The 18,064-nt window shown below is 35.2% G+C and overlaps 1 protein-coding gene across 3 annotated transcripts; it reads left to right on the top strand.

The window, feature by feature from the left end:
* Positions 1-126: 126 nt before the first annotated feature.
* Positions 127-17,555, top strand: PPWD1 (peptidylprolyl isomerase domain and WD repeat containing 1). 3 transcript variants are annotated; one of them, XM_083357290.1, is made up of 11 exons: positions 127-309; positions 1,882-1,984; positions 2,525-2,625; positions 3,651-3,771; positions 4,324-4,771; positions 6,067-6,153; positions 9,038-9,166; positions 10,687-10,868; positions 12,056-12,137; positions 14,660-14,842; positions 15,998-17,555. In XM_083357290.1, the coding sequence occupies exons 1-11, from the start codon at positions 129-131 to the stop codon at positions 16,139-16,141; spliced, it is 1,761 nt and encodes a 586-aa protein (XP_083213416.1). In that variant the 5' UTR covers positions 127-128; the 3' UTR covers positions 16,142-17,555. The 3 variants fall into 3 exon arrangements, with proteins under 3 accessions (XP_083213416.1, XP_083213415.1, XP_083213417.1); XM_083357289.1 differs by having other exon boundaries at positions 6,067-6,257; positions 8,977-9,166; XM_083357291.1 differs by lacking the exon at positions 1,882-1,984 and having other exon boundaries at positions 191-309; positions 6,067-6,257; positions 8,977-9,166; positions 15,998-17,551.
* Positions 17,556-18,064: the final 509 nt, after the last annotated feature.

Genomic DNA, 18,064 nt, shown 5'->3' with positions numbered 1-18,064 from the left:
CAAATCCGCGCGGGCTGCGTTCTCATTGGCCGGTCGAAAGGTTAGCGTGGGAATGCGTATTGCGTCATTACGGGATGGCTCGCGGATGGCCCTCGGCGACTTGTCGTCAGAAGATGACGTAAGACAACATGGCGTCTGTGGAATGTGTTCGCAAAAGAAGGGCTCGAGAAGAAGAAGAGGAGGAGAAAGAAGAAGAGGAGAAGGAGGTGGCTGAAAAACATGAACGGTCTGAGGAGGAAGGAGACAAAGACCAAGAGCGTTGGGTTGGGCCCCTACCAGGGGAGGCGGTGCGGGCGAAAAAGAGAAGAGGTAAGGGAGGAATAGGGACTAAGTCACTTGGTTGAGTTGAGTGGCTATAGCAGGGGTCTTCAAACTTGGCCCTTTTATGACTTGTGGACTTCAACTCCCAGGATTCCTCAGCCAGGCGCTGAGGAATTCTGGGAGTTGAAGTCCACAAGTCATAAAAGGGCCAAGTTTGAAGACCCCTGGGCTATAAAAATTGAATCAGTAAATAAATATAAAGTAATAATGATGGGATAAAAATCTAATAAATTATAAATAAAAAAATTAATCCAGATGATCAAGAGTGGGGTAGTACCTATAGCGCCATCAATCCTGACACTTGTGATTCCAGACATTTTTTTCTCGTGGAATCCTGCGTTTAATGTTAGGTAATGCCAAGTACAGAGTTGCAAGATTGCAACCTAAGTCTAATCCAGCTGGGTTTCATTGTCATTATCTTTAAATCACAAGTTCCCACTCTGCACTCATTGATTTAGAGCAGTCTTCAAATCTGTGAATTAAGTTGATGTATATTTCCTGGAAGTGGCAAGCCTGTATCTGTATACCTGTATCTATAAACCTTTGGGTTTCACATGATTTAATCCACCTATAGTATTTGTGCATTCATACACACTTAGACCCACACATACTGTGGCATTTGTCAGTATTAGTACTGTTATCAAGATTACTATTTACAGTTTGGGGTAATTTTTCCCCACTGATTGGATGTATTATTTGGTTTGTTAGTAAATGGGCCAACACTTGATTGGTTTTAGGACTTGTTTAGATTTTTTTTGTAGCTTATTGTATATTGAGAATGCCCCACCACTCTATGTGGTTAACTTGTTCACTGTGAAATTCCAACATGCTACTTACTAGTTCTTCTACATGTCATAATAAGACAATTTATATTACTCCTACTTACCATTTCCCTTTTTTAACTGCAGATTGTTAAATTAATTACCAGAGAACCCAAACTTATCAGTATTTTTCTTATAAAAGTTTATTTGCTTATTTATCAAATTTGTAAGGTCCTCAGACTTCATAGCAACTTACGTGGTGTACAATCTTAAAAATAAATTAACAGTAATGAAAAAAAATACTAAGCCTTCTAAACAAAATGAAATTAACACACCCTAACATACGATATATCCACCAGAGACTCACCATGCAACCTAATCCAAAGCCTGAAGGAAAAGGCAGGTTTTAAAACTTCATTTTAATAGGTCAGTTGGGGGTCATAAATCTCTGGAGGAATGTTTTTCCAAAGGAATTGTGACAGAGCAACTCACTTTGTGGGTCCCATCAGAGTTATTGTGAAAAAATAGGAACGTTGGGTATGTTTGCTACCTCGAATTGACCAAAATGCATTTTTTAAAAGGTGAAATAAAAATATAATCATCATCCTAAAAATGATTTAGAATGAAAGGATTTCAGCCATATGATCTTACACATATTTCATTGTTGTGTACTAGGATTAAATTATGCATACCTCTAGGGCACATAGTTATTGAGATTATTGATATTTGTATTGCTCTGACTTTAAATCAAATCTAAGTAAAGCATTTTCATTAAAAATATTTCTTACTTTCTTCATAGTTCTTGAGTTTGAACATGTCTACCTTGATAATCTTCCCAGTGCTTCAATGTATGAGCGTAGTTATATGCACAGAGACGTCATCACTCATGTAGTATGTTCTAAGTAAGTCTAATATTTTTTACCAATGTAATATTGCATTGGATATCTCTTTCAGAAAGTGTTTTTGCTTAAAAGTTACTTTAGATGTAGAATTTAACTTCAGTATGTTTAGCTGAATCCTGCTTCAAATTCTATGGAAAGGTTTTCTGAATTGCACTCTAGAGTACTTACTTGGGGTAAATCCACATCATAATCCAAAGTTCCAAACTAAGTAAAAGGCTTAATCCAAATTGTGTGACATATTCTGAAAGAATTAATGATCTTGGGATGTTTGGTGTAAAATGGCAAGGCTTCCCTCAAAATTCAGCCTGGTACTTTGCACTCCTTCCTTTTTGTTCTAGATCAGGGGTGTCAACGTCATGTGACATCGCGAGTTTGACGTGTCTGCTCTAGAACCTTGCTCAGGTTTTACAGTTTTATCATAGTGAGATTTGAAACATTTTTAAAATATCAGTATGTAAAACTAGGGAAGTACAACACCTTTTAGTGCATTAGAATCTTTAGATCTAGGCCTTTATTTCTTTTATATGATTGTATTTGCAGAACAGATTTCATAATAACAGCCAGCCATGATGGACATGTCAAATTCTGGAAGAAGGTAGAAGAAGGAATTGAATTTGTTAAACATTTTCGTAGCCATTTAGGTAAATTATTGTGTATCTGCATAGTATAATTTTTATATTGTCTATTTTTCTTTCTTTTACCTGTGTTCTCACCCTATTAAATATAAATTTTCTATATTAAATTGTTACTATAGAGATATGTGTCAGTGTTAACCAACTTTAAGCTTTTTGTTGGATAACAGTCTTTCCTTTGATTTACATTACTCAGCAGAAGTAGGCAAAAATTAATATGGCAGTTCTAGTAAGGGATTGGAAAGATTATCCCAAAGGTGCATTTGCACGAGGCAACTGGACTTTCCTGTTTTCTAAGGCAGAGGTTCCCAACCCCTGGTCCGTGGACCAGTACCAGGCCGCGGCTTGCTAGCAACTGGGCCCTACAAACAAGCAAAGCCCCATCCGCGAGATGCAGGCAGCACACAAAACCACACATGCTCCGGTCCGTGAAAAAATCTCTCTCCATGGAACTGGTCCCTGGTGCCCAAAAGGTTGGGGACCTCTGTTCTAAAGGATTTCTTCAGAGCTGAAGAAGCTTCTTGGATGAGAAGTGAAACATCTTCATAGAAAAACAAAGTCCAGTTGCCTCATGAGAAAGCATCTTTGGTATAACTATGACCTGGATGACTGAGAATCTCCGTAGACATTGGAAAGATTTCATTCTGCAAAATTACATTCTGCAAAATACAGACCTCTGAGAATTTTCTTTTGAATGTCTCAGAATCATAACAATTCTGAAAATTGGCTTTTCAGGACTGGATTTGAAGCCATGCTGTGATATCAGAAAATTTAATTAGCCCTCAGGTCTCCATGTATTGTGATCTTTGGATATCTGCCACACATCAATATCCTACACAGATCTATTCAGAAATTTAATAGGAAGAGTTCTGAGATAGTTTTTATAGAGTTATAGCCATCTTTGAGTGTTTATGATAAAACTTACTTTTAATCATTTATGTGAGTTTATTCAAACATTTTCTCAAATGAATGTGTGGGTTTTTTGCTAGAGAATACTTTCTTTCTTTCAAATACTTTTGGTTTATCCACAATAGGTGTTATCGAAGGCATTGCAACTAGCTCAGAAGGGGCGCTGTTTTGCTCTGTTGGGGATGATAAAGCAATGAAAGTTTTTGATGTGGTGAACTTTGACATGATCAACATGTTGAAACTTGGGTAAATCACTTAATATTTGCAACTATACTGGTTTGATTGCCAAATGTTTTATAATATATTTGCCTAAAATGTCATTAAAATTGACTAAGTGATAAATTGTGATAAGTGATAAATTAACATTTTTCCAGTGTATTTTAAGACAGATTGCACAAAATCAGAGGCAATATGTTATTATGGATTTAATTAGTCATTTATGGTAGCCAAAACATTAAGGTAGGTTTAATTGTTTGCATGCTTCTGCCAATAGAAGGGAAAGAGTTATACATAGTTGTGCATTTTAGAAAACAATGACCATCAAAAGTAAAGATGCTAACTTTGGTGAGCTTACCAGCACTTTTGAATATATCCAGAATTGGACTGCTATAAGGATAAAATGAATAGCAGGATATACATTGAATGGTTTAATAACTCATAAATATTATTACTAATAAGGCTGTAGTGTGCTGTACTTTAGAAATACATTAATGTTTCTGTACATTTGATCCTTATAGCTTTTAAAATTTGTTTTGGAATGCTAAAAAGAATGTTAATATTATGTCCATCTCATTTTAGCTACCATCCGGGCCAGTGTGAATGGGTCTACTGCCCAGGAGATGCTATCTCTTCAGTTGCAGCCTCTGAGAAGAGTACTGGAAAAATATTTATATATGATGGTCGAGGCAATAACCAGCCACTTCATGTTTTTGATAAACTACATACATCCCCTCTTACTCAGATACAACTGAATTCTGTTTTTAAAATCATAGTATCTTCTGACAAGTCTGGAATGATTGAATATTGGACTGGTCCTTCTCATGAATATAAATTTCCTAAAAATGTGAACTGGGAGTATAAAACAGACACCGATTTATATGAATTTGCTAAATGTAAAGCCTATCTAACCAGTATGAGTTTTTCCCCTGATGGCAAAAAAATGGCTACTATTGGCTCTGACAGAAAAGTCCGGATTTTCAGATTCTTAACAGGGAAACTTATGCGAATCTTTGATGAATCTCTGAGTGTAAGTATTTTTTTTCTTATATTTATTTACTTTCCAATAGTTTCTTTTAATTCTTTCAGTGATGAGGTTATCTGTATTTGATTATAAAAATTCTTTTGTAAGAAATGAATTTTCATTTTCATGTTTAGGCTGTAGCATTTTTTATTACCGGTATGTCAATAAGAAAATGCCACCGTTTGGCTGTTTTCTTTTTCTATACTTTTTCATACTTTTGAAGTGTGTGTATTACTAGAGTGCAGAAAAGATTCTAACAGCTGGTGCTGTTATATTTAACACTTTGGAACAAACTCTACAGAAAGTTTAGATTATAAAATCATTGAGTTAGATCTAATCTTAGTGGGCATTTAATCCAGCCCATAGCTCAGTGCAAAATCTATGCAAAGAATTTCTTTAAAAGATTAATTTATTTTCTAAGGGATTTTTCCCCCCTGCAATACAGCTTTAATTCTTTGATTAACTAGGCTAACATAGTTCAGTCTATGAGCTAATACATAACAAGATACAATAAAAAAAATCATTAGAACTAATATTAAGCTGACTTTGTAATAATGCCGCTTGGGGTGTGTGTGAAAGCCCTAATAAGCAGGCATATACATAGAATGAAGGCTACTGCTAAGCTTGTAAGCCGCCCTGAGTCTTCGGAGAAGGGCGGGATACAAATGGAATTAAAATAAAAAAATAAAATAAAATATAGAAATAGTAATTTTACCAACTGTCAACTCCCTCCAGAAATTATTAAAATAAAACAGTACTGTTACAGTGCTATTACTATGATAGTAGTAAACATACTGATGATAGTTCTTAACTAAATGTCTTTCCAAACAACTCCATTTTCAAATTCTTTCTTAAAACGCAAGCCTAATGGAGCAATTTGGACTTCAGTTTGAAGGCTAGTTTAATGAAGTGGGTGCCACTACTGAGAAACAAGAGGATCAACCTTCCCCCTGGGCCTCACATATTGTGCAGTTATGAAAAGTCTCACATTAAATAATTCTATATTATTTATTTATTTTTAATATAAAATATATGTATATTATCTCTCATACTGAAATTTTCTGCTTCAAGGGCAGTTTGAGCATGCAGTTAATGGCAATGAATAAATGAATTGAGAGTATTGAATTAACAGTAATATTTAATAATTAAAGCTTGTTTAATTATATTGATTTTGAGTCATTTTATTGTAGTGTTGATGTAAACAATACAGTATCGTTGATTGTGTTAGGAATTAATAAAATGGATAATATAATAAAGCTCAGGTAGTTATCTTTTCCTTATGGCTAAATGTCATCTTGTAGATGTTTACTGAGCTACAGCAGATGAGACAACAACTACCTGATATGGAATTTGGACGACGTATGGCTGTGGAGAGGGAATTGGAAAAGGTGGATGCTGTAAGGTTAATTAACATTATTTTTGATGAAACTGGACATTTTGTGCTCTATGGGACAATGTTGGGAATTAAAGTTATCAACGTGGAAACAAATCGGTAAGTTGAAATTCTAGTTATTTAATTGTAACTAGCATGATTTTGTAAAGTTAGGAAATTTTTCCAGAGAACTTAAAGCATTCAATCTTAGCATTCCTATTTTATTTATCACATTTGTGTTTGTTTGATATAAATATTGCCTCACATAAACATTGCAAATCAGAATTTTGGAGAAAGTTGGCTTATCAAACATATATACATTTTAAATAAGTATTTTAGGATATAGGGGGGAAAAACTAAACGAGAACAAAAACACAACAGAAAATAGAAAAAAAATGGAAAAATATCATGTTAAAAAGTTATTCAGCCAAGTTTTTAAATATTTATTACGGTATTAAAAAACCTTGACCTTTTGGAATAACATCAGTCTTTTCATTACATTGATAAAGAGCAGGTTAATAAACACAAAAGTGATAATAGAGCATGACTTAAGTTAAGATTTGTTTATAACTCTTATAGTTGCACTGTCTTTCTAGCATTAAAAAGTAGTATTTTGCTGTGTCTCCTGCTTGATAAATCCTTAGTTCATATATATATATATATATATATATATATATATATATATATATATATATATATATATATATATATATATATAAGGTACTTTCACTTACAATGTGTATTCACACCTTTAAAATGTTGTGATCTTCATGATACCATATTTACAAATCTGTGAAAATTAAAGCAAAATGAAATAATATTTGGACAAGCTTATATGATCTCTAAAGTAATGAGATTGATAGCCAACCAGTTTTAAACCATCTCTTGAGTTATTGAATAAACATGAAAGACAATATTTTATTGAATTAGTTTTATCTTACATTAATAAGAAATTTATTGTTTAAAACCCTTCGCCACTGATTTTTAAAACATTGTATATTTCAGTGATTTCAGAGTTGTTGTAAATAGTTGATATCTACCATAATAATAATCTTTAATTGTTTATAAAAATATTGTAGACAGAAGTATTTAAAACCTATTTTAATGCCATCAGTGATTTGGGAGTTTTAGATGTACAAATGCATTGGATCAAATTTTAAAATCAAAAGATTAACTGAATAAAACAGTTGCTGTCAGCGGGTATTAGGTAATCAGATTCCTCTTGCAATAATTCCATAGATTGAAAATTAATAAATATTAATATTCCTATATGCCCAAGACTTAGAAAATAGATGAATTTGTAATTTTCAGACTGGGATTTTATGTATGTTTGTCTTATGAATAAAGTTAGAAATTACATTTCCCTCCCAAATTTTCCAGTTATATCTGGTAATCCTTAATGAAGAAAATGCAATAGAACTATTGCTAAAATTAGAACCAAATCCTTGCCATATTATCGAAAGAACTATATAATAACTTGCTCATAAATGCTCTTCTTTATTTGGTCACTTGCATTCCATAGAATATTTTGAAGTCAAAATATATGAATTGAAAGTCACAAAAATTAAAACCTGAATTATATCTATCTATTTATATGATAATCATAATTTAGTTAGAGAAAAATGGTGGGGGTGTTTGTATTATTCTTTTAGTTTTTTCATGGGGGAAGGTGAATTGCACTTCTCATTCTTCCAAAAACAAACAAAACAAAGCCTGTCGGTGTGTAGGTATCCGTCAGTGGTTCGGGGATCCAATGTGAAGAGGCTGGAGAGAGGGCAGGTAGCGAAGAAGCAGATTCATGGGGCAAAATGGATATCGGATCAGACTGTGATTTTATTCAAAGGGCACTGGACACTATGAAATATTTATTTATTAATTAGATAAATTTATATAGCCACCCATCTGACATATATTAGTCTGGGCGGTGAAGAAATTATTAAAGAATAGCAGAATAAAGTACATAAGAGTATTAAAATATTAAAAGCAGCAAAACCATTGAAACCATAAATATCATTTGCAGAGAAGCGCAGTTTCCCTAACAATATACCATCTTACAGATTCTATACTCACATTACTGGATACCTAGGCAGATGGCAAAGCCATATTTTCAGGTCTTTCTAGAAGGTTATCAAAGTCAGGGCCAATCTGACCTTAGGGGGAATTAAGTATTATTATTATTATTAATTCGGTTTATATACCGCCCTACTCCCGAAGGACTCAGGGCCGTTTACAAGGCAAAATTTAAAAACAATACAATATAAAATTAAAATAAAATTAAATTAAGTCTAGCCCCCAAAAATTAAAATCACAATTTAAAAACATTAAAACCCCTCAGTCCAGACCAGATAGCTCAAAGAGCCAGGTTTTTAGGTCCCGGCGAAATGAACGAAGGTCGGGGGCAGTCCGGAGTTCCATTGGCAGTTGATTCCATAGGGCAAGCGCGCCCACAGAGAACGCCCTCCCCCTGGGGATTGTCCATCGGCAGTCCTTGACCGGCGGTACCCTGAGGAGGCCTTCCCTGTGGGAGCGCACAGGACGATGGGAAATTGACGCTGGCAGCAGGTGCTCCCTCAGATAATCCGGGCCCATGCCATTTAGGGCTTTATAGGTCATCACCAGCACCTTGAATCTCATGACAAGTATGGGTGCCCCTGCAGAAAGGCTGCCCCCTCCTGGGCGCTCTCAGATGAATTCCTTCATAAATGGGATCCACAACACAGCCTTCCTGCCAGGCCTAAGTTAAAGCAATATTTTGCGTTATGTTGTTGATTCAAGAGTAAAGATTGCATGATGAATTAGAAACTTAATGGTGATCCTAGATTTTACTTTCTAAATATAGATGTGTGAGAATCCTAGGTAAACAGGAGAATATCAGAGTTATGCAACTGGCTCTGTTCCAGGGAGTGGCAAAGAAACATCGTGCTGCTGTCACCGTTGAGATGAAAGCATCTGACAATCCAGTTCTCCAGAATATCCAAGTAGATCCAATGATAATCTGTACTGCCTTTAAAAAGAATAGATTTTATGTGGTATGTTTTATTTTTTTAATTTATTGCTTTATGTGTTGCTGTAATTGCTAAGGAAAGCCGAGACTTAACAACAGAAATATAACAATATAAGCACTGTCATGTATTCTCAAATCCATGTTCACTCCTGGTGATTGTTAGACAAGTCCTCATGATTTTCTTGGCAAGATTTTCAGAAGTAGTTTGTGTTGCTTTCTTCCTAGGGCTGGTCTATAGTCATGCTTTATGTCTAATGTGGGACTAAAAATCACAATCTCCTGATTTCTAGCCTGGTATCTTAACCACTACACCAAACTGCCTCTACATATTGATAAAGTTACCTGATACAATAAAGAACAACTCACAACACAGTTGTAGCTATATGCCAGACACTCTCCAAAAAACAATCTTCATTCTGTTTCAACCTGTATTGTCTCATTGAAACCCAAACAGCTTCCAAATGAATTAGCAACTACCCTCCAAAATAGTATATGTTCTCTTATGTACTTAAAGATATGGTTCCAATTCCAACTTTTGTATATGCATCCATGTTGAATTATGAGTTTCCTTAGGGCTAGATACTCTAGGTGACATTATAGCTAGGTGAACTAGCTATTTTCATACACAGTTGCACTAGATTCAAAGAACTTGTCATGTCAGTAATATGTTCCATGTTCTCTTAAACCAAGAATAATGGCATTTCATTAAAAGTTAAGGTGTACTTAAAGCTGACTTATGATGATTGCATTCATGCACTTTTCTTGATGGTGTTATGGAAGCTCTTAGCTATTGCTATTTTTAAGGATGCAGTCCTTTTTTAAGTTTATGTATTGCTGTACATTTGAGTTTTCACATAGTAAATTTCTTGCAAATGTGACACCAAATATATCTAGCTAATAGTTCTTAATGTTATAGAGGACAGAAATCAATCCATCAGATATTTAGATCCCAATCATTGTAGAGCTTTACATGCCAAATCCAGCATGTAGAAATGGACTCAGTAGCAAATTGTTTGTACAGCTTTTTTAGAACAAGAGTAATACTGTAAATTCACAACAGTTTGCTATTTTTAGATTTGTAGCTATAGCATTTTATACCAGGAATCTTGCTGCACTGTAACTCCAAGCAAACTGAAATGAGTATTTTTGGGGAGTTTTACTTTAACAAAATCTGAAGGATCACAGATTATCTGTATACCAGGTGATGTTGGTGGTGATAATGATATTAATGATGTGCTATTTAACAGAGAGAGAGAGAGAGAGAGAGAGAGAGAGAGAGAGAGAGAGAGAGAGAGAGAGAGAGAGAGAGAGAGAGAGAGAGAGAGAGATCTGTCTGTTTTGATACTTCAGCTCCTCCCATAGTGAACTCATTGCTACTATAACCATATTTATTAACTTGCTGTTGGCTGTCCTCTTCCCTTTTCTTCTACCTTTCCAAGCAACAGAGTCTCCTCCAGAGATACAGGTCTTCCCATAACTCGACAGATTTAGCTCTGTAAACTTGAACAATAAGCAAAACTGGGATTCATCTGTCTTGTCTTTCAGTTTACTAAACGTGAACCAGAAGATACCAAGAGTGCAGATTCTGATAGAGATGTGTTCAATGAGAAACCATCTAAAGAAGAAGTCATGGCAGCCACTCAAGCTGAAGGGCCCAAAAGAGTTTCTGACAGTGCCATTATCCACACAAGCATGGGAGATATTCATGTCAAGCTGTTTCCTGTTGAGTATGTATATGAAAACTACCGGTACTCTAAATTTATTCTTGGACCCTTCACCAACATAGTGGATATATGTTGAGATGTTTTTAGTTCCTTTTGTTCTAACCCCACAGCTGTTTTCTGGTGTGGCATAAGGATGTATGTATTGCGTGGATCATTAGATGGAAATGGAAAGGTGAAAGAAAAAACGGAAAAAAATGAATGCAATAATTATCTCCAGTTGCTCTTCCTTCATTCAGAAATATGCACTTGATGCATCCATGCACGCACACATACCCACAGAAGACAGAAATAAATAGAACACCCAGATATAATTTGTCTTCCATAAAATAAAATTCTGATCCTCATTTTAACCTGGGATTGTAACAGCTGATTTATCTGACTTTAAGACAGTCTAGGACAGGGGTGTCAAACTCAATTTCATTGAGGGCTGCATCAGCATTGCGGTTGCCTTCAGGGGGCCGGGTGGGTATGGCCAGGGTGGGCGTGGCCTAGTGGGTGGGTGTGGCTAGAGTGTGTATGGCCTACTGGGTGGGTGTGGCCAGCTCTACATCATTCGCATCAAAGGTGCCTATGGGGGCCCGGGCAGGAGTGGGACAGATCTGAGGGTCTCTGGCAGAAGGAGGGTCTCTGGGCCAGGGCCAAGGCTGTGGGGGCCGTTCCCTCACTGTTTCCAGGATGGCTTCGCGGGCCACATGAAACCACTTTGTGGGCCGGATCCGGCCCCCGGGCCTTGTGTTTGACATGTCTGGTCTAGGAAGACATGCTCTTAATCCCCTTATGAGAGAAAAAGGGCAAAAGACAACAAAATAGAGCTGGACCCTTTTCTAAAAAATCAGACCTTGCAGATGAGTTTTTCCTTTTCTCACTGGTTCTCTAGCATTTGATTTCTCCTTATTCATTACACACAAACTTACAGAATAAGGTTTTAAACTCATTAATGTAGGAAAATATTAGTTATAAAGATGACTGATATTGCATTGCCTCTGACTATTAGTTTTGAGAAATTAGGAGTTGGTACTGCATTCCTGTTCTGTTTACAGCTTTTCCACTAACATTGCATTGGTCATTGTAAGAAAAAAAAATCCTATATTATATTGGCTCAATAGGGCCCTTCTTATATCTAAGTGAAAACATTGGGTTGCCACACTTTACTAAACATTGTATTAACCAGAAAACTCTCTTGACTGCAGATGCCCCAAAACAGTAGAAAACTTCTGTGTACACAGTAGGAATGGTTACTATAATGGCCATACCTTTCACCGGATCATAAAGGTAATCCTTTTCAGCATTTATAATATACTTTCATACTCTTGGTTCAGTGAAATGGCCAAGTTAAGATGCTTTTATTTACATTAGCAAAGTTGCTGTAGCTTTGATTTACCTAGTTAAATAAACCTCTGCCAATTTTTTAAGTTACAGGAAAAAAAACCATTTAAAATGTTCGTACATTGTTTCTATCATGTTGATAGGTTGTTTTTATTTTATGATGTGTCCAATTTGGGAACCAAGTTGTTAGCTAAAGAGATAATTTTTTTTTACAAATACATTTTTAAAAATTATTCTGTGTTACCCATGCAATGAAAACATTCAAACAATTTTAAGTTAGATGTATATTTGTGCACAGGTTAAATGTGTATACAGCCCTTGGTGCTCTCTGAGCTTGGTTGTTTGCTGGAAGCCATTTCATTACTCAACTGGATAACATCTTCAGTGCAAGTGATGCAGGATTTGCTCTGTTTATATATAGTAACTTACTTGATGGAGGTATGGTTTTTTTCGGTACTAATTGGGGTACTGTTTTCTGCTTGATTATTTGTCTGTTAGCCCTTGCTTATCTGGGTGCTGGCAGCTTAAGAGGATGCTTTTTGAATTTTTGTTTTCTTCTTAGCTTTATTGTCTCTTTCAAACGGGTGTAAATATGTTTTATTTCTATGATGGCACAGATTTGCTGCCTGATTTATCTGGGTGCTAGGCTTCTGGCAGTTCTCTAGGTTTTTGGATTTAGCTGGTTCTAGGAGATTCAGTTTCCCAGTTGAAATATGGTTAGTCTCTCCATGGATTGTGAGATTAAGTTTTCATCATATCTTTTGACTATTAGTTGGTGTTCAAAATGTGCTCTGCTAAGTCTTCTGTTGTCTGCCCTACATAGTGTTACAGTCCTTGCACTGTATGAGTTCTGTGTTTTCTTGTTGGGCTATTGAGTCTTTTGGTTTACTTAAGATGTCTTTGAGGGTTTACATACTACAGCAGCAGTCCCCAACCTTTGCAGCTTAGCAACCTGGCTAAGATGGAGAACTGGGCTGCGTGAGTGGCTGGCCAGCGTGCACGGGCATGCAGCCCTTACTGAAGCAGCAGGTAGGTGTGATTGCCGCCTGGCCCAACTCTTGCACAAGTTGAGTTGCATATGCACTACAGCCAGCCACCCACGTGGCCCAGTTCTGAATAGACCACTGCCTAGTAGTGGACCGCAGCCCAGAGGTTGGGAAACCCTGTTCTACAGCGTTGCTGCATACTGTAGTTGTAATTTTTTTTAGATATTTTTGATGTATGGTAGTTACTCTTTTCATAGCTTGTGTTGTTGTGCTGCAGTAGGTCAAGTGGTCAGGCACTTCTTTATTGTTACACAGCTCCACTTGTGGGAGGTTAGGGTGTTTTTCAATAGACTTATATTTCTGTTTTGCTGTAGTTTCATCTGATGAGGAGGATATAAAGGAACTGTAGTGTATTGTTTTCTACTTACCTTGCGAATGTTATTCCTTTGAAGATGTTGTTTCATATGTCTTCCCTAACTCGCTTTTTTATTACAACAAAAGTGTCATCTGCATACTGGATCCATTCTTTTGGTTGTATGTGTGGGAGTGGTATCTGTGGTTTCTAGATGCTGCATTACAGTCTCTGCTATACCCCACACTAACTGGCACTGATGATAGTGCCTCGTTGGGTAATGAAGCTTCTGCAAGCAAACACTCAAGCTCAGAGAGCACCAAGGATTTCACAGTTAAGCCCTGAGCTATATATTTTCTCTCTCGAAAGTATTTGGTATAGTTAGTTTAGAAATATACTTAACAGATGACATATTGTATTAGGGAATTAAAAGTATTCTCGCTATGAGGGAATCAAAGCATATTTTCCTTCTTTCAATGTTATATTTTATATTAATGATAATGTATCCAGGATTGCTTAAAACAGTGTTTCTCAGACTCTGCAAATTTAAAAATATATGGACTTCAACTCCCAGAATTTCCTACTAAGCTGGTTGGCGAATTCTGGGAGTTAAAAGTCCAGACATTAAACTTTCAGAGTTTGAGAAACATTGGCTTAAAAGATATATTTTTTATGAAATTACATAGTTGTGAAATTTAAGTGACAATATGTGGTTAACTCTAGAGCAGGGGTAGGCAACCCTGGCTCTTTTATGACTTGTGGACTTCAATACCCAGAATTCTTGAACCAGCCATGCTGACTCAGGAATTCTGGGAGTTGAAGTCCACAACTCATAAAAGAGCTCAGGTTGCCTACCCCTGCTCTAGAGCATAGTATTTGGAGAGATTTTATAGAGGTTATATCACTCACTTAGTAATCATGGTACTTCCTTGAATGCCAACTGCTTAGGTCTCAAAAGAGTGATTCAATCCTATTTTTTCTGCTTGAGAATTTCTCAGGGAGATCTTATTAATCAGTAAAGTGTTCATGTTGGTGAAGAATGGGCATTAAACTGTGGCACTAGGACTGCTATTAATTACATTATTAAAATGGTAATGTTAACTTAAGATCATATTTTTTGCTCAATGCAGGGTTTTATGATTCAGACTGGTGATCCTACTGGCACTGGCATGGGAGGTGAAAGCATCTGGGGTGGAGAATTTGAAGATGAGTTCCACGCAACTTTACGACATGATAGGCCATATACTCTTAGTATGGCCAATGCAGGACCAAACACCAATGGCTCACAATTCTTTGTAACAGTAGTACCAACAGTAAGTAACATGTCATCTGTTTGTCAGCTGTTCAGAAGATTTATGTTTTGTGGAATGAAAGGCTGCCATGGGTACTGTGATGTTGCAAAGTCAATAGAGGCAGGGTTTTATTTTCTAATTATCCTTACATTAAGGGTTACTTTGTTGCATCTCAGGAATAAATGTCAGTGGAAGTTCTCAATCATCCAGCTCATGGTTTTCCCAAATGTGCTTTTTCTGAAAGGCAACTGGACTTTATTGGGTTTTTCTTTGAAAATGTTTTGCTTCTCATCCAAAGAGCTTCTTCTTCAAAAAAAGAAAAGGAAAAAAAAGAAGAAGAAAACCAGGAAAGTCCAATTGCTTTTTGGAAAAAGCTGCTTTGGGACATCCCAACTCTGCCAGCATTTTTGCTGGCTCTTTTGACGATCACAGAAAAAGGACTTGGATTGCTGCATGTGGCCCTGAGGCCTCATTGCTCACCTTTAATCTAGCTGAAATGAAAACAACTCTGTGTGAGTGACAGGAAAGATTGAGATAGTTGAGGATCTGAACAGGAATTTTAAGAAAGTTTAATTGTATTTTATCTGCTAAGTGTGATTAAGGTGCAGTCCTGACAGTTTTCTTCACACTATAATAGGAAAAATCTAACCACTGAAACACAGATTTGCTGTTTACTGGTAAATGAAAGCAACAAGAAATCTAAGCATTTCTCCATAGAATTTAAGATTGGAATTGAGTCAGATCCTGAGATGCCTGTGGCCTAAGTTAGCAGTTGCCTTTTTTCACATTTGTTTGTGAAATAATTGTATTATATTGAATTGTTGCCTGTTTTATGTGGCCATTGAAATAGAAATAGAATCTATGTTAATAAAATGAATCATTTCCCTTAACATAAGGTGACATATTTATTTTTTTCCTCTGTCCTGCTACCCATTTAGAAAAGAAACATAAACTGCTAAGTAGAATTTTTTCTCTACTTGATTCCTATATATATATATAGTTTGGGATATATGTATATTTGCCTGCATGCATGCCTCTTGGAATGCCAGGGCATTTTTATCTTTATGCATATTCCCTCAATTACAGATTATAGGATCAATTTGTCAATATTGTTACTTACAATTTTAATGTTTTTCTGTTTATTTTCGCATGTTAACTAATTACAACCATATACAGCCATGGCTGGATAATAAGCACAGCGTATTTGGAAGAGTAACTAAAGGAATGGAAGTTGTTCAGAGAATTTCAAATGTGAAAGTTAATCCCAAAACAGATAAACCCTATGAAGATGTAAGCATTATTAATATCACTGTGAAATAATAGTAATATTAATTTAAAAAAACACCTCAGGGACTTCAGATATATGGAAATCAGTATTTCTGGTGTAAAAAGTTCAGAACAGATTTCAATCATCTCTTCAAAATGCTCTGAAAAATATTTTTAATGTTTTTAATAAAGGTAAAAAAACTCAAACCATATTAAAATGATCATATTTTGTTTCTTTTTTTTTGAATGACTTGGCTAAGCTGGCATGGGAAGCACGTACTATTCCATTTTCATATTGTTATGTTACTATTACTGGCATGATCTACAGTTGGGGACAAAACATTTTACCAAGATTTGTTTATCAGCAACTCATCTTGTGAAATAGTCTTCTTGTAGATGACTTCATAAAAAAAATTAAATTAAAATTAGATATTCCAGATCTGATTAAAAATATTTTACAGACAGGATTGTTAGTAAATGCAGATTCATCCACAGTTGCCCAAACTATAGTTTTGGGAAATCTGAAATCAATACTTTAAAAAAAAACAGTCTTAGTAATAACACTGTGTACTTATTAAATTGGGTAAAGGATAATTTATATTTTAAATGTAACAATATTCAATGTTCTATCGTATCGGCTTTCTCCTTTCTATAACCCATTATATCATTTTATGGAATGAAAAGATTGGGCAAACTAAAAAGCTAGCACATTTTTATGATCTTTGAATTAGCCCAGTACAATTAATGACTTAATAGAAAAAATATTATGGCTAATGATATTACCCTATATTTTCAAAGCATGTACAAAAGATGAGACCAAAAAGTGGCTCAGTGTAAGTAAGCATTCTTAATTTTCTGAAGCAAATATTAGATACAAAACAGGACCTGTTCATATGCCACTGTAAACCTAACCAAATTACAACATTATAGTTCAGAATGAGAAGTGAATGGAAAGCATATTGAATGTTTGTATATATACACATGCTAAGTAAATTAAAATTTGGTTCCAATGGTTTTTGACTGAGTGTTAGGTAGTGTTCCATTAAGGATAAATCTGACAAACCTCTAGCTACTGGCCAGTTAAGAAGAGAACATGACTGAATCATGCTATTGACAATTTTGAGTTCAGTTCTGTTAAATTTAATCTAGATACAGAATATCCTGTAAAATCTATTAGGAAGCTTTCCAAATATTGCCAAAATTCCAAGTGAAATTACATTAAACTTTGATGATAGGTACAGTATAGGAAAATCTGGGACTAAAGATAATTTTGTGTATCAATTTAAGAAAAATAAATTCTGCAATGTAAAATTTCTGTAATTTAAAAAGTATGATAATTATTTTATGTTGTACTATTATTCTACAACATATTAATTTCTTTTAGCAACTTCTTACTCTTATTTTTCCTCATTATGTTGATGCTGACTTTTGTTGCTTTTTATTTTTATAATAAAGAATATGATTTGATTGTGGACTCAATATTTGAAAATTAAATAATCTCCTTTTTGAATCAAGCAGTTTCTGGTAATTTCAGGCACTCATCCATAAAATTTTCTTGCCAATAATATAGAAAGAGTTTGTCATTTTCTTTTTCTGAGATTTTTTTTAAAAAAATTCAATTTCAAGTCTATAGGTACATATTCATGATTTATTTAAATACTAATTAGGTCTAATCCTGCTTAACTTCTGACGACCTAATGACAACTAGAAAGGGAAATGGCAGTTTTAATATACAGTAGTCATTCAGTTTAGGAATATTTCCCTTACACCATCATTCAGATAGATCCCACATCAGCTCAGTATATGGTAGGATTTTTAACCTGCTTTAAAAGAATTCACCAGATATTAGTTTAACCACACAGAGAAACACAGACAGACTCACATTTCTGACAAGAATAAGCTTCAAAGAAACAGTTTTGATGAAATAATTTTATTATTATGATTCACTATCACAACTGTTAAATATTTATTTTGTGA

Source organism: Vipera ursinii (assembly GCF_947247035.1).
Source record: "Vipera ursinii genome assembly, chromosome: 2".
NCBI lineage: Eukaryota > Metazoa > Chordata > Lepidosauria > Squamata > Viperidae > Vipera > Vipera ursinii.
The sequence above is the reverse complement of the archived record's forward strand: the minus strand, read 5'-3'. Positions and strand labels throughout refer to the sequence as shown.

Coding starts and splice junctions, on each gene's coding strand:
- PPWD1 (XM_083357289.1), top strand. CDS start 129: ATGGCGTCTGTGGAATGTGTTCGCAAAAGAAGGGCTCGAGAAGAAGAA. Junction 2,626..3,650: donor ACATTTTCGTAGCCATTTAG/GTAAATTATTGT, acceptor TATCCACAATAG/GTGTTATCGAAGGCATTGCA. Junction 6,258..8,976: donor ATCAACGTGGAAACAAATCG/GTAAGTTGAAAT, acceptor TTCTAAATATAG/ATGTGTGAGAATCCTAGGTA.